Source organism: Pipra filicauda, unplaced genomic scaffold (assembly GCF_003945595.2).
Source record: "Pipra filicauda isolate LSUMZ 115617 unplaced genomic scaffold, ASM394559v2 scaffold213_size2393758_pilon, whole genome shotgun sequence".
NCBI lineage: Eukaryota > Metazoa > Chordata > Aves > Passeriformes > Pipridae > Pipra > Pipra filicauda.
Window position 1 is genome coordinate 226,833 of NW_024104325.1, and position 17,355 is coordinate 244,187.

Here is a 17,355-nt window from a genome sequence, read left to right on the forward strand (position 1 = left end):
GGTGCATCTTTATGCACAAGGTGTAGGAAACATGGGGCGACATGACACTCAGCTGTCGGGAAAGGTGGGAAGAGCTTGGTCTCCGCAGCAGCTGGCAGGTGCCCACGTGTTGCTCCACAGGCACGGAGGGATGGGGAGACAGGGAAGGGATGCTTGAGATGGAAAGAAACAGAAAACACAGATAGACACAACTGAGGCCAAGATTTGAAAGACAGACCATAAAGGCTACAGACGGATGTCTTAGCCAGGAGGCACGGAAAAGTATGAAAGGAAGAAGCAATTAGGAGTATTTGTCATAAGGAGCATTAGGAAAGAGAACAACTTTGACAACCTAACCTGTGGCATGTAGGCAACTTGCAGCTGGCTGTCACTGAAGCCAAGGTGCAAGAGGCACCATTTCTCAAGAAGACCCAACTTTTTCCCAATTAATTGACTGGAGAATACAGCACCTCTGCACTCTGCAGTGCAGCACCTCCTCTCCTTCACGCTTACTTTTTGTTGGGCGGAAATACCCAGGTTCTCACCTCTGAGCAGAAAGTAGGTGCCCTCCAGTAGCACCCAGTGAGCACTGCACTTCACACATCAGTCACAGGGGAGTGGTGGGGCTGAGAAGTCTGCATTTCGACGTCGGACACAGGTAACTATAAATGTTCCCCTCTCAACAAACAGGACAAAGTCTAAGGCTGGATGAGAGTTAAGAGCACGCAATGTTCTTTCCCCTGATTAGCAAAGGAACCTGTGCCCCTCATCAGTGGCATCCAGACTCTGCTTCCCCCTGCAGAGTAACCCTCTCGACTGCGTTCATCCCTGTCCCCCTTGGCAGGAGACTGACAGGGTATTTCCTCAGTCTAATTTTAGGGATCTTGCTCTTGTATCTTTGATGCCTAGAGAAGAGACCTCAGCTCACTAACCTTCTAATTTCATTTCCCCAGATAAGAACTAAAGTTGTGTGGGACAAGTCTGGGCCCAGATGATGAATCCCAGTGCTCCAGTGTTCATGAGCAGAGTTACATATGCTCCCAGCACCTCCTCTGAATTTGTCTGTGTGAATACCCTCCACTCTGTGAATATCCAACGTCTTCAAGTTGGTGTCTTAAAGAAGTGTGGAGTAACATCCCTGTTTCAGCTGATGGAAACATCTCCCAAAGTCCTCAGGACAAAGAGGCCCAACAATTGGAGAAAACAATTTTAACAAAATTTTTAATAGCATTTAGAAGTTCAGTTATCTAAGATTTATGAGGAGGGTTTAGTCTTGGTTAAGAAAGCATAAAACAGAAACCATGATATTCCCAAAAATATTGTTGAAAAGGTATAAAATAAGATTAATGGTGAAGTAAGTGTGTGTGTGTGGGTATGTGTATATAAGCACACTACAGAATTCTTTTATCTCATTGAAAGACATTTGATACTTATTAAAAGATTATTGCTTTAAGGCATATTTTGATTTTCTGCCTAAGACTGTGGAGAGTCTTGCTACTGAGATAATAACAAAGAAACCTTAAACATGAAAAAAAGTACCCACATGAAAGATAATATGTTCCCTATTAGTAGTGGTATCATTTTCAGTGGGATTGCTTGTCTCCAAATATAACAGAAGTTTAAAAGTAAAAGCCCACTTCCAGTAAAAAGAGACACCACACAGTAGTTTTGAACTTTTTTTTTTTTTTTTTTTTGTATTCAGAACTGCTGGTGTGTGATATTTCATTAAGCAGTTATTGTGACTATTAACTTCAAAAATTTATTTACAGTTTCAAGATCCATGCTAAGGAGAATACAATCAACCATCCTGCATATATCAAGACAGAGAAAGTTGGACAAATCTATTAGACATGCCCCAACAATGCTTTTAAAACTACACTTTTTTCTGCTCTTAGATGAAAGCATTTTGGGGAGCCTAAGAGCAATCATGTGCAATTTTAGAGTGATTGAAACCTTTTAGAAACTTGTATATGTATTTGATGTACTTTTATATGTATATATTTGATGTGTATGTGTTTTTACTTCGGTGTTTCTAGTCTTGGTTTACAGCACCTTGCCTTCTGCCTTCAGACCTTGCAGAAAGCTGGAGAGTCAAGCCCAGTGCGGTAGAAGAATCTTTCAGTCAATGAGATGGCACAGCTGTAAATATAAGCCCATTGCAGCTGCAAAACTGTTAGTTTAGAGGAGTAATTTAATTTTTATGGAAGATATCTAAAGACCATTTGAATTGATCTAGGTGCAGAAGTTGATAACCTTCTTTATGGGAAAGAAAAACAATTACAGCACATAAAACTAAATAAGCAGCATGGAAGCAAAAGACAATCCCAAATTTACAGACCTTTCCTAGCGTACAATGTACTGAAGTTTAAATACCACATTAATAACCTCCTGAGTAGGGAGACATTTGAAATACATGCCTGATTAGTGAAATGACACATATAATTCATTTTCCTATGAGGATGTGCAAATATATTATTTACTCAGAAGCATTTGCACATTAGGAATTAGACAGATATTTTCTGTGTTTTGACCTACACCTATTTCAACAATATCCATCACTAGAATAAATGCACTGCCTGTATGAACATGTATATACTCATTTGTATGAACATTGATGAGCACGTTACGTGGAACACATTTAGAAGGAGAAAAATAAATAAATAAATGATTTTCCCCCCCTCTCTTTTTTTTTTTTTTTTCTCACAGGACAGAAAGGTTAAGAGATCACTGAGTGATGGAAGAAGTGCTTTGGCATTAGAGGAAGGCTGTAGATCAAGAAAATATTATTTTAACAGCAAAATAAAATCTCTTTTACATTCAGTACTTCCTTTGTTTCATTCAGGACAGTACACATTAAAAAAGGGACACAGCCCCAGGATTGTAGCAACTCAAACTCCATTAAACATGCATGGGGAAGATTTCCAACCTGCTGTGCAGGGAGTTACATGCCCAGGCTCTGTTAACAACAGTAATTGTGCATATAATTTCCTCTGCGTTGCTCTGAAAATTCACCCTACAGACTTTAGCTCCATGTCAGGTAACTCAGTAGCCATTTATTACAGTCTGAGGGTGGAAACCAAAACTTTGAAACTGCAGAATGGAAGTGGTCACCTTTGCTCCCCTCCCTTTCCCCCACTTTTTCCAGTCTCCACGAACAGAAGGGAAGCTTCAAGGACCAGGACCCCAGACAAAGTGGAAGTGCATCTCCAAAGGATGCAGGGTATCCTGTGTGGTGATGGCTCCCTGTCCCTGGTCTGGGCTCTGCAGGTCTCATGATGGTCCCTGTTGGGGTCAGCAGATGTCTGCTTGCGGTCAGATCACTCTGGACCTTGGTTCCAGCTCTGGGGACCTTGCAGAGGCCTGGAGGGTGTAGTGCGGGTGTGGGTGGCCCATGGAGGAAAGGTAAAGCTGCAGTGTGGTGCAGGGTTCAAACCCACAGGGCCCCAGAATGTGGGAGAGCTGGCAGCTCCCACATGGTAGGAACAAATAAACTTGCCTAAAGTGATGGACTGGAGGTGCTTCAATAGTGGCTCTGAATCAGGCTATTAAATCACAAGTGGCTGATCCCAGAGAAGGGGCTGATGCTGAAGTCCTCACCAGGACAAAAGGTACAAGTGAAGCTCTGAGAAGAAAAGTTTGCAGTAGGAAACTCAGCTGAAAGCACCCCAATACCAGGCACAACTGTGAGGCATGCCAAGCACCCGGCGCTGCCCTGGAAAACTCAGAGTTTTATGGGGTCAGACCAAAGAACAAAACTTTCTGTCCTGGAAAAGCAGCAAAATGCCAAGCTGCCTTCCCTGGCAGACAAGCAATTAAAAGTTTGGCTCTATCTGCTCACAAAAGAGCGAAAGCAGAAAGTAAAATGGAAGCTAGATCTAAGACACTGCAGGGCAAGCCATGAAGGTAATTTGCTGTAGGAGACCACTGGGCTCCAGAAGATCTTTCAGCGAATTATGTTGAAAAAGATCATGCCCTGTCTAGTCCTCTGAACTTGGATACTAATTAAAAAAGTATACAAACTAGTCATCCACATAAGTACGTACACACTCAAGCATCCAAACCACCAGCCTGACTATGAAGCTGAAGAATTCCACCTTGTCCACCATGCTCCTCACCAAATCACCCCCTCAACCACTCTCAGCACCAGGAGGAAAGGACAAGAGGAAAATGCAGAACAAAATCAAGATGTTCTTGGCACAGTGTGCCCACAAGGTTAGGCAGTGATGCACTAATGAATAAGGTTCTCCAGGGAACAATCCCACATCAGTAGGTGGAACAGCTAATCTAATAGTTTTCTTCCATATCTAAATTCTACAAAGGTGTAACTTGCAGCAGGGAGCATGTGATCACTCTTTGAATAAGCAGTGGGAGGGGAAAGGATATGTTTAATGGCCAAAATTAGTTTCCTTACACTGGTTTCCTGAGCTATTGTGTAGAATATGCAGCCTAAGAGTAGTGTGAGATTTTTTTTTCTTTTTTTCTTTTTCTTTTTTTTTTCCGATTTTTGATTTTGAATGGGTACACATCAAATACACCCATCCCCCAGACACAAGAAAATTCTCGCCGCATGCTTCTGTCCTCCAGACTTACACAGCATTTTATTGTATGGAACACATCAAAAGGGTTTGGTTCCCTTGTAAAAGTTTTACAGGAAAATCACTGAAGAGCACTGTAACTTTTTTTTTTTTTTCAAATTCAAAACTAGAACCAATGTTCTGGATTCCCACACTTTGGTGTGGACTCAGAGAGAGCTGTGCTTTTCTGTACTGTAGAGCAGAAATACAGACCCTGTATAATTAGAATTGCAGTCATGGCCTGTGGGATCTAGTGATTTGGACATATTTTATTTAACCAGCTTAGTAAAAGGTAATATTCAGCAGCTGTGATCTATAGCAGAATTACAATTTTCAGGGTCAAGGAGGGATTTTGATATTAGGAGGTTGGGCAGAATTGCTGTAAAATCTCATGAGCTGTCGTTAAAAATAAATGAGAAAATAGGTTATCCAAGAGTCATTGTAAGGGAAAAATCAATAGGCAGTGTCTATTCACTTGGGCTATCAAAATCCTTGAAATTTGAACAAAAGTTTCACGTTTAGTGTGCTGTAGGTTTTGAAATGTAAGTGGTGAATGCTCTGTGGGTACAAATTCATTGTGCTGTGCATTCAAACAAGGAGAAATCCTTCTGAAGTTCTGGAGTTCTCTATTAAGACAGTACACTTCCTTCGTCACTAAGGCAGACATGTAAAACCGTTGCCAGCAAAACTTCAGAAGCAATTTTAGCAAACTGATGACAAACTCTCTCTTGGAAATATATCGCATTTCCTTATCTCACCTTCCTCCTCTGGGGTTCCCTCCCACCTCTGGTTCTCAGTGGATGCAGGAAGGGGCTGCAGCCCTGGAGCCTGGGCAACTCTCTGCAAGCACACACAAAACTGCAAATGATAGAGTTTGGAAATGAGCATTATTGGTAATTTGGAGCAGTACACATAATTGATATGGAAAGGGAGTATCATCCTCATTCAGAAACAATTAACTTCCCCCTCCAACACAGTAGTTCAAAGAAGACTCAGCCTTTTAAATATAAATGAGGAGAACTTCAAAATATGCAACTATTAGCTATTACAATATACACATGGAGTAGGATCTTATTTTTAATATTCTCGTAGCTACCAAATTTTAAGTGTGACGTGTATGCAGATGTGCAGGAGCCCAAGTCGTGTGGACTCCAATCAGTTAGAACTGGGGAGGGGAAAATGAGAGGTTCGCACTGCTGTCAGATTGTATTATTTTATTTGAGCCACAGCCTGATACAACCCAAAAGTCCAGTTATTTCTTGGTTCAAGACAGACAACTGAGACTTCACAGAACATACAAGAATTAGCAGAAAACACTCATTGCAAACTGACATCCAAAAGGAAAACCTTTGCCCAAAGCTCAACAACGCTGAGGAACTCAACAGATTCTTCTGCAGCAGCCCGATGAAGATTTGTACATTGTTAATTTGATTGGAGAAGGTGCATGTTAAATAGAAAAGAACTGAGTTTGTCACTGTCATCTGAATCCATTCAGTCAGTGCAACAAAGGTATATTTAACTAAAATATGAAACAGACTTGCTAACACCGCATTATTTTCTCAGGCTTACAAAGTTAAAAAAAAAATTAAACTGAATATAAATGACTTTGAGCATCTTTTATGACACCCACAGCCTAAGTGATCCAGATAATGTAATCTAACCATCATTAGAAACCATGAAATTACAATTCCTCCGGGATGGATATTTATCTCTCTCTTACATACAGAAAGGCGATTAATTAGTAGCTCTTTCAGTGTTTAACATTACTGTGTACCGAGGCTGATTAAAATCTAACTATAGAACAGCTATGATAGCTAACATGTAATCTGAGGAAAGTTTAGCTGGGGTGCAAAGAAGCACCTTAAAAAGAAAACTTAAAAAATGTCCTCTTAGAAGTAGGTAGCTTCAAAGCCAAAACCCAGGCATCCCTCTAATTTCTATTACACACAGTAATCATGACAATTACTGAGATTTCAAAAACCTCAATACTCAAAACAACTAATCCACGTCAAATATTTTTGCAAAGTGGTAAAATTCACAGAATATCCATTCATTTTCAAGAAGTGTATACAGAACACAGTCATGAAGGGAATCACACAGGACTGTCTTGAACGGCTTATTCTGAAATTTAAATGGGAGGGTTTGCTGGGGTGTGTGTGTGCCCTGTATGGACAGCACAGCACACACATGCTGTGTGGGCTAAATTCATATTTCTGGTGTAATTTCACTGGCTCGTGTGGAATGCACCAAAGATGTGTCAATGTGTGTGCATAGACAGTTTCCTCCAGGATCTCACGAGGGACAAGAGGACATGGATAATTTCACTTTGGGAGGAATAAACAGAGGTAACTAGCAGGTTTGATTCCCAGAGCATTCCTACTGTGAATAAAAATATTGGAGGAATTTCATGCAAGGGCAGCTGAAAAATTCCCAATTCACTAGTCCTTATTTTGAAAATAATTTCTTACTTTGACGTCAATGTACCTAGGTACGGGAACCTATAGGTTTGGACTGGTTGAGAAGAGGGAAGAAGCTTTAAAAGCATATGTGAACAGCTCAGCAAAAAGTCCAAGGTAACCCTGGTTATATTTAATTTTTTGAAGCTATCAGCTGAGACCACAAAGCAGTATTGGTCATAGATGTATTTTAGTAAGGGCACACAGAAAGAAATTGAAAGTACTTTTAAAATGTAGTGTAAAGAAAGGACACTTTATCACCCCCACAGCCCCCCAGTTTAGGTCCCAATGAACTGAGCCACTGATTCCTAATCCTCTCCATCGCATCGAGTATTGTGTAGATGCTGCTCTCTTCTGGCTGCCTACACAAATTTTAATATGCAAAATATTAATAAAAAGTGAAATAAAAGGCTGAGACTAATCACAGATGGCTTCAATGTGCTGAGACCAATGGAGGCACCTCTGAGGCCTCACTGGGGATATGTGACCTATACACAGCCACCTCATAGTTCTGATCCTATACCACACTGATCAGGACCTTCTCCAAAATTCTCCCCCCATTCTTCCTCAAGACCTCACTCAGGATGGCCCAAGTTCATGTTTGGAGGCCAGGGGAAGGTACGCTTATTTTTCAGGCTGGAGATGGGCAGCACTGTCTATGGCACCTGCCAGCTGAACCACGTGGGGCATGAGGCACAACTGGTGATACTGTGGGGGTTGTGCAGTTGGCCATTTCGCACTTCGTGACAACGTGAATATCAGTAGCTCAATTCTGTATTCTTATAAAAACAACTAAAACCCAGCGAGAAGACTTAAAAAAAAAAAATAGAAAAAAACGAAAAAACTTTTAAACTCTCAAGTGACCATTGCATCAGGACAAGGATCTTTGAGCCTACCCAGCACAACGAAGCTGCCAAACCAAGTATATCAGTGGTCACACCACCCCTGCTCTGGAGAGAGCAGAGGAGGAGCAAGATTCCTTTGAATAAGTTGGAGGCAGGAAATCAGAAGTCACCAAGGCATCCCACTGCTCCACTGCAGGATGCAACAGGATAGGACATTACTGGGGTTCAAGATGACTTCATCATGGTTGACTTCTTTCTGCTCTCTAGCTCCATGCAACACACGTGTCCCTGTCAGGCACCTCTGACCACCCTTTCTGCAGATTTCCTCGAGCAGATCTAATGGCCCTGAAGGGTCAGTCCTGTGCTTCAGAGGAGGTGCCACACTTACTGCTCCCTCCATTCATCTCATCTGTCCATGTGGTAACGTCATGTAACTGTTGTCTGTCTGAGAAAGAGCTGCTCTGAGGGCAGCTAGGATCTGTGGGTAGTGCGAGTTCAGACTGTCCAAGTCACCAGTCCAAGCTGCAGGATAGTTCAGGCACTACTACAACATCTCATCCTAGAGACAGAGGAAATCAACCAACACAGACCTAGACCCACACTAATTGTCATCTTTCTTAAGGTTTCTTCTTAAAAGATTAAATTATTCTTCAATTCAAAGGACAACATCTGGCTATGTTCAATGTCCCTGGAGCTTGACTGATCACGCAACCGGACACAAATCTGGGGATGAAGCCTTATGAAGGTAAGAAGTGTTGTCCCTGCAAGATACCAGCTGCTTTGGTGGCTGGGAACATGCACTCTGTGCCTGGTGTTTGTGGTGGCACTGGTTTGCTTCTGCTGTGGGAAGGGAAGGAAGTGCAGTCCTCACAGCATCTGCAGAACTCGCAGGGATATCTGTTACAATTCATTAAGTAGTGCTCTAAGAAGTTACAATAATAACATTTCAACAGAGTTTCCAGAGGGAGTCTCAGAAACTACAGGAAAAGCTGACAAGTTTCAATCCATTTATCAAAGCACTCCAAGACAGATGAAACAGCAGAGCTGCTTAGTGAGGAATGTCTCTCTTTCTGGGTGTCCAGAGCATTTGAGTAAATAAAAAGCTCTTTAAAAATAAGTCAATACAATGGAATCCCTTTTGCCTTTTGCCAGCGCTTGTATTACACTTACACCCAAATGACCCTCCTACCTATAATACTGCAGCATTTACATACACATCAAATGGGTGCTTTTCACTTACATAATACATTTAATCCAAGGATTACAGAGCACACAATATATTAAACATTACAACACCTCGTGAGGTAGGTTAGCATTAATGAAGTTGTGGTGGGTAAACTGAGGCACAGACTAACTTTATTACTTGCCTGTGGTCCACAGCCCATCAGTGGAAAAGTCATTAAGACGCTGTTCAAACAGTAGACACACATATGCACCTACTTGTGTGGGTAAAATAGACTAATCCATGTGTTCTAAAGCAACTTTAACTGCTCATCCGGAGACACTCAGGTCTTGATTTTCTGAGGGCAGGAGAACAAAAGGCAAATAAGGAGAAGACAAAAAGAACAGAAAGCAAATGTTTGCTGTTAGAAATATTTTTTTTTGTATGCCAAACTGTGTATACAAAACAAGAGGCATCCGAACCTGAAGGAGGCTTCAGATGCTGGTCTCCAATAATTTGATTTTCTCAGTAAAGATTTTCCTAGACCTGCAACAGGGGTTTTGTTAGGTTTTTGTTCAATAATGTCGGTTTATATTTAGCTTTCATATAGCAGAGAAAAAAAATAAATCTTTGGTTAAGGTCTTTGAGCCAAGCATCTAGGATGAAATTTTCAAAAGCACTCAACAGTGGCTTTTGAAAATAGAATTAGGCTAGTTGCTGAGACAAGCTTTGAAAGCCACCCCCTACCTCCTTTAGCATTATAACTGAGCTGATTTCCTCGGTGATGGTACTGTTCCCTGTTTTAGTCTCCCCACCTCACGGCCTTCACCAGTGTTGCTAAGCCAAGCTGGATTTAAAGCCAGGAAGGCAAGCAGGAGACTGGGTGATGCGGGAGCCTGTGGTCATGACCTCCCCAGCGTGTCTGCTGCCCCAGAGTGGTGTAGCTGGACACAGGGATGCTCCTTGGGTGGCTCCCACTTTGCAGCCAGCCTTTGTTCTCTTTGTAGGAGCACTGGCTAATAGAGGTGTACACCCTTCGCCTGATGGTTAGGTGAGGCTATAATTACCTCAGTAATAAGGTCTGATTCTTCCCTGCTCTGCACCTCCTTGGCTGGTCAGGAATACTTGTCTAAAGTGGGTGCAAAATGCTACCAGATCAGAAAGATGACATTTTACATCAATGGAAATGACCAGGTATAAGGAACAAAGGCCTACATAACAATGCTCTCAACTCTGTTGTCCTTTAATTAAGTAGTTCCTCCAGCAATGACACTAATGAGGCCTTGTTTCCTCGGGGTTGGATTCTCTAGTATCTAAATGGGATGTGAGCTTTTCCTGGGGAGAGAGGCATTTATAATTTCTCCCTCCCAGGTAGTGTCCAATTTGGGTGGATGTCACGCTGCAGCCTTTCTCTTGGTGGGGATGCCAGTGGGATGTCTCTCCCCCTGGCTGCTTTTTTTCCTGAAACCAATAGGAATTTTTGAGAGCTCTGCTCTTCTATTACATATGCCTGAATTTGGTCAAAGTCTCAAAGTTAGCAGGGGATGGGAAGACAAATTCATCAAATGAGACAGAGCAAAGGCATAAGCATGTTTCTACTAAGAAGAGAAGGCTAAATACTATTTTTACTTACAAGCAGTTTTCTAGTGCTGTGGTAAACTCATAGGGTATTTTTTTTGCTGCTTTGGTAGGCATGCCTGGCTACAACTCCTTCAAGCAATGTCAATAAAAGGAGAACATACAGACAAATGCATGCAGGCAAGGCATGCAGCTCAGGCAAGAGGCAATGTTACTTAGCTGGGTGCAGAAGAGAACTGGAAAGTTCATTAAATCCACAGAAGCAGATCATGTTCACTGGAGACAGTGCTGACTGGACAAGGTCATGGGTCTGAACGGAGAATGCAACTGAACAAAGAAGCAGCAATAGAAGGTTTTCTTTGGGTTTGGTCCAGGAGAGCAGTCACAACATGGCAGCCAGCAGGAAGCACACACCATAACGCTGGCAATGCAGGCTTGGCAGCATTATTGACCTCTCTGGCCACAGGACAGCAGGGACAGGCCGCTTTCCTGTAGAGTTTAATGGCTCTGAACTGCTTAGGACCCTTTAAAATGTGTAAAACTTTCACTTTCCAACAGTGCTCTCTGGCAGGACAGACATCCACCTAACCCTTTCACTTTGCATGCTCCTGAATGTCCCATTAATGAACAGGCACTGGCCTCACAGGAAACCTTGGCTTGCAGACTTTACATCCTTCATCAGTTATACCACCACCACAACCCAGTATCTCTTGTTGTGATAAGGCCAAGGCTAAAAGCAGTGAGGGAGCACCCAGGCTGCACTCCCAGAATTGCCAGATAAATCTGCAGCAGTTCACCAAAACACTGCAGTGCCTGGATGGTGCGGAGGTACCACCTGTGGATAATACAGCTCCTTACTCTTAGCCTACCCCACAGAATAAGAAGTATTTGTAGGTTATGTAGAGTTTTTAAAAAAAATTTTGCTGCCTGGGGAAAAGCAGACTGTTTCCATATCCACTCCAGGATGCCTCTCCAACTGCAGACACCATTTTACTTATACTTGGGCACAACAGTCCCTCAAGTAGGTTTTCTGACATGAAGAGGTAATCACATCTATGTGTTTGTGGGAAACAGAGAGCTGCACAGACCGAGGGCTGGGAGCTCCCCCTTTCTGGGTCTGTCCCTGCTGAACTTGTCTGGCATGAGATGGAGATAGAAGCGTAGGTCCCAACAGTACCGACCTGTTACGGCCCATACCTTCAGGAAAAGTCCAAGGAACTACCAGCAGACCTTCCTGAGCAACAGATCAATATGGAGCTTGGTATCAGCTGAGCCGTTATTCATGCCAAAGGCAGTTGTTCGGATGAAGGGATAAAGAGTGCACAAGTTCACTGGTTCTCAGTATATAAGCTCTTTTTTCCCCTCCCTCTCCTGTAGATGCCTTCATTATTTATGTGTGACAAATAAAGCACGGCTGTTGAGGATGCTAAAATGCTTTTCACCATGCACCTCTGTTTCCCGACATGCACAGAGCCGGGACAGTGCACCCACGTCAGGCTGTGGGTACGTCAAGGAGCCACTGTGGCCAAAGGCTGCTCAGGGCGTATGATAACACCCATTGCCAGGCAGTAGTTGATAAAATATTCACCTGCTACATGCCTCTTCCCCCACGTGACTCCAGAAGTGACAAATTATCCCAAGGAAGCGCGAGGGAGCTTTGCCGACTAGGGTTTGCTCTGCAGCATCCCACTGTACGTCATCGCACCTCGCTCGCCGTCTCTGCCATCAGCCCTACACAGGGACCCACCGTAAATGCTGAATGCGAACTGCATTCAGATGTATTGAGTAAGAAAAGATCAAAGACTGACTATTATAAAGCAAAGGAAGACTAACATGTACCCTGCCTTTGACTGTTTCCTTTTTTACCATCTTAAAATTCTCCTGAAGCTTCTCCTTCTGTAAGAGGATTATTTACAACTGAAACTACACAGAGAAAATATACTTAGAGATAAATACTTCTTCTATAAAAAGCAGCAGCTATTTTTATCTGTTTTAAACCAAAACCTTCTCATGGTTTTGTACAAAAACAAAAAAAAATGCCAAAACAAATGCTGTCCCCTCCAAAAGGAAAAAAAAAGGAAGCCTGAGCCCACATCCTCCTGAAGTTTATCATAAGCTGTCAAGTTGCTAGAAACAGAACCATGCAAGTCATTACCGCAGCTAACAACTTTACTGGGGATCCACATGTAGCTCTTTCCCCCCCTACAAAGTCCTACCAGATTTTGAAATGTGAGTGGTGCAGTTCAAAACAAAAAAAAGAAAGGGACATGGATTTTTTTATTTAGGATGCATGCAAAAGTGGTCCATTTATGACTACGTAAAAAAAAAAAAAGTGGACATAAATATTTATGATTGGAAATTTCATTATTTAAAATTATTCTATAAATTTGCTAGTAACTCGAAGATGAATGCCTGCTGTACAGTTTGCAAATTAAGTACCATTATTTTTCTCTTCTGCACTTGAATATTACTCACAGCTAAAGTCATTTAAAGGGGTTAACATCAGCCTTAATTAAATATTAAAGTGTGCCTGTACCTGCTGCTATTGTTGCCCTTAGAATAAGATATAACCTATTTTTGACAAGTTTTCATCTTTCTCTGTGGAAGACGCTACATGAAACCAAATCAGTGGCAAAGAGGAGGGTAATGAATAATCTATTTCATATTCCAGCAGTACCCAGAGCTCTGAGTGGAAAAATATTCAGTCAGATGATAGTATGAGGCTGCTGAGGTACCACATGACGCAGCTAATGTTTAAATAATAATAATAATAATAAAAAAAAGCGATAAACAAATCATTAGCCCTTAACAGTTGTTTAATGCAATTTGTTAATGAACGTAATGGTGGGGACTAATAATGAAAGAAAATAAAAACGTCTAAACAGGCGCCAAGTTGCCAGTGATGCTCAATTATTTCCTTGTCAAGTTTTTATGATTTAATGAGCTCCTCTGGGACTGACGGCTGTCAGTCAGTCGTGACTTTTTGACACCATTACAACTTCAAATACAGCAGCAGGCAGGCTGTTTTCCTCGGATTTGAAATACTGAAATGATCTGACAGGTTTAAAGAAAAGATGTGCAAAAAAAAAAAGGAGAGAGAGAGCGAAAGAGAGAAAGAGAGAGAGACACAGTTGCTTTTTCTTTTCTTTTTTTTTTTTTTCTTCTATGGGGCAGACAATCTCTGGATGCTGTTTGGTAATGAAAACCCAATCACAGAGGTCATTATCTGATGAGGTTTTCTTGGAACTGGCAGGGTTTTTTTTCTTTATTTCTTTACTTAATGATAACCCTCGATGGGTTTGCCCCGCATGGGATGGTCAGAGCCGCACAATTTTGTTCACCATTAATTTCAGCCTTTGAAGCTCAGAGCTCTGAAGCAGCAGCAAAGAAAACCCCCCACCAAGCTGGCTCCAAAATAAGACAATCCAGCCTGCCTTAAACAGAATAGCAAATGGCCTCCCATCCCAGAGATGAGAACTGACGTCAGTCAAGCTACATTTTCTGATATTTCCCCAAAACGTATAGCATTTAAAACCCTTTAAAACTTAAGAGTCTTTAATTAAATTGCTTTTGATTTTGTATCAGTGCAGAATTAGTTTATTTATTCTGTGAGCCCAGCTGTTTAGCAAAGGATGAATTTTGCACACAGCACCGTGCATGTGTTTTTTAATTTGTCATTTCTCCACAAAGGCTGGTAACATTAGAAACATTTTGCTCTTTGAGGTTTACATTTGTAAGCACTTGGATTCATTCAGAGATATGCTATAGATGCAACCAAACTAGTTCAGGGGAAGCGTGGACCTGGGGGTGTCACTCTACCTGTGGGTGGTTCAGGCTGTGTTCTCAGTTGAAGTCACTCAGTCCCTACCAAAATGTGTGGATTTGGTACATCTCACCCCTACACTTCCTGAGCTGGATGAAAAGGGGAGAGTGAAGAGTAATATTGTGTTTTGAAGGGTGCAGTGTCCACTTGAGCACTATTTTACATGTGGGGAGTAGTCGAGGATGCAAAGCAGGCACAGAGGAGTTATTAACAGGTTAGCAAGAGAAACATAGCGATGGTGGGCTCATCAAAAGTGAAGATGAAGGCTTTGCGTGGCAGTCTCTCTCTCTCCCTCATTTCTATCTGAGTGGATGTATCTGATGTGACACTATGCCCTAGATTTATACTGGGATAAGGAAAACTAGCTTCCTTTCAGCTTTTTGCTGATTCCAGCAGGTGGCTAGATAGAGGGCAAAACCTAGTCATAGGTCACTGTTAAGATCAGTAGTCATGAATCAATTCCCATGATAGTTAAATTATAGAGGCAACGCGGAGAATGTCTAGGCAACAGACGGAGCTTAAGATTTCCTTCTTGACAGTTTTCTGCTTTACAGAATACGCATCTCCTAATTTGCCGAGGAGAGGATAAATATCTCCTAATGCTGCCAGGCTTCATCCTAATTTGTCTGAAGTCAGCTCAGTGCCATCACTTGAAGCTAACGGCGAGAGCTCTGCTTACACAACTCAAAGTGCTTAGTCTGAGTGCACATTGTGACTGAAGGCTGGTAGCTGAACACCCAAATCTTTCCGTGTCTGAAAGCCACATGGTATATGCCACACACTTCACAAGGATGAAAGGGGAGGATGCCACAGGAGGCGGCCAGGAGGGTCCCATGACCCTGTGACAGTGCAGGGCCATCAAGGTGAGGAGCCGAACATGACTGAGCTGTGCTGCACAGAACACCACCTCCTGAAACTGTGGGTGTGCATTACCCAGGAACTTTTGCACCAGCACAATCCTACAGCCACTGACACGAGCTGGTAGGGAAACCTGGTACATAAACCACTTCTAAACTTTGTTGTGAGCTGCATGTAATACACAGACACCAGAGCTGGACCATACATGCTTACATTCGTTTCAATGAATAACATTTTTCCTGTGCATCCTTTCATTCTACATTTATCACCATCTTTCTATGTCTTATATGTGGCATCAGCACCACAACCTTTTAACTATTTGTTTTTCCCATGTAGAGAAAACAGGGGACATATTTAGGGCTAAAATCAACTCCCAGATGTTTATCTCAAAACCAGCTCCTAAGGAGCACAGCAAGTCGGCAGAGACGACAGGGATGCCAAAACCCCAAAAGTACTAAGGCACACATGAGAATTCGGTGCTACCTAATGTGGGGGGGAATTTAAAACTCAGCAGCTTTTTGTTTCTTTGAATATCTTTCTGGAAAGAATTCATGGCTGGAGTTCAAGGGCTTAAAATTCCTCTTAATTTGTAATATTTGTAAGGGATTGCAAATAATGAATTTAAAAGTTATCATGAAAATCACTTTATCATATCACCAGCAATAGACTTTTGTTGGAATTGTTAGCTTAATTATAAGCCAAATGACCTTAACCTGTCTATAGGAGAAGCACAGCCAACAGGAAAAGAGAAACAGCTCATTTACACACAGGTAGATGAAACTGTGATATATTATATTAACTAAAAGCATGTATAAATTAACATTTTTACAGTTTCTGTTTAAAAAGGCAAATATCACATCAGAATTTAATACACTTCAAATATTTCCAACATGCAGTCTCGACATAGTCAGGCCAATATTAAAAATCTAGATTTTTGTTTAATGCACTATAATCACACATTTGTCACTGAACTATTACTTAGGATTTCTTTTCAATCAGCAACAAATAGATAAGAATCTTTATATGTCTTCATTTAGGGCCTAGTGCGTATGCTTATCAGTACATATATCAACAATGGAAGATTTAAAAGAGATTCAACAGATGGGCTGTGGTCACAACTACATTTTAGGTAAGTGATGCATTTTCATAACCTTGATGAAAGTGGAATTGCTTTGAATAAGCAGAAAAGAAAGCCTAATTTTAAACAAAAAAATTGTTAAATTGAGTATTGCATTCACATCAGATTTTAAACATCATCCTAAGGTTGCTCTCTTTCTAAAACTGGCTACTGTTCTTAACCAAGTTACATCTATTACGATAATGCATGATCAGGAGTTAGTCACAGGAGACAGGTTCACTTTCTACACCATTTGGTCTTTGCTTTACTTATATTCTATATAACGGAGAGTCAGATACTGCTTGATATTCATACACCCCTCATAGCACAAGAAAAGTGCAGAGACCCCTCTTCCCTTGCTAAACTCTGGCAACTTACGGACTAATTGTCTGGGCTTGAATTCAACACACATTAAGTCTTTTTATACCAGAACAAGCCCTCACTCCAACAAATATTAATATCCTGAAAACACTCAGATAAAGACAAAAAATGTAAGAAAATAATAGCCCCACATGCCATCAACTATGCCATCAATAATACAAAATATTTTACACCACTTGCACCTGAGTTGAAGAGTGAAAAAGAGAGGGAGACTCTGTCAGTGCAAGAGAATGATTCATGTGACCACTTTGTCTTAATTACTGAGAACAAGCAGTTTGTTGCTGTTTAGTGAAGAACAAAGATATCAGCGTCCCCTGACAGAAAAAAAAATAGCCATCATGGTGGTGAAGATGATGATGACTGCCAGGACAACGATCAAAATCCGGTTTTGGATGATCCTGGAAAAAAGCAGAAGAGACAAAAACCCCAGTGAATAAAACAAAATAAAACAAAATAGCAGAATATATAGGTAAAATCATAAAACAAGGAACACAAACATATTGGAGAAAAGACATATGCCCACAGATTCAGGATTTTCTCTACTATTTTGTGTATCTTGATTATTTTTTACTTCTCCCAATT

The 17,355-nt window shown here is 41.5% G+C and overlaps 1 protein-coding gene across 4 annotated transcripts in view; it reads right to left on the reverse strand.

Moving 5' to 3' along the window:
- Nucleotides 1-5,752: 5,752 nt before the first annotated feature.
- Nucleotides 5,753-17,355, reverse strand: part of VTI1A (vesicle transport through interaction with t-SNAREs 1A) — a 273,846-nt gene continuing 262,243 nt past the window's right edge. For 2 of the 4 annotated variants that reach the window (XM_027750092.2, XM_027750091.2), the window contains one exon: nucleotides 5,753-17,171. In XM_027750092.2, coding sequence (XP_027605893.1) covers nucleotides 17,078-17,171 — 94 coding nt within the window. In that variant the 3' untranslated portion in view covers nucleotides 5,753-17,077. The remainder of the gene's footprint in view (nucleotides 17,172-17,355) is intronic. The other 2 variants (XM_027750095.2, XM_027750094.2) reach the window with 1 other exon arrangement.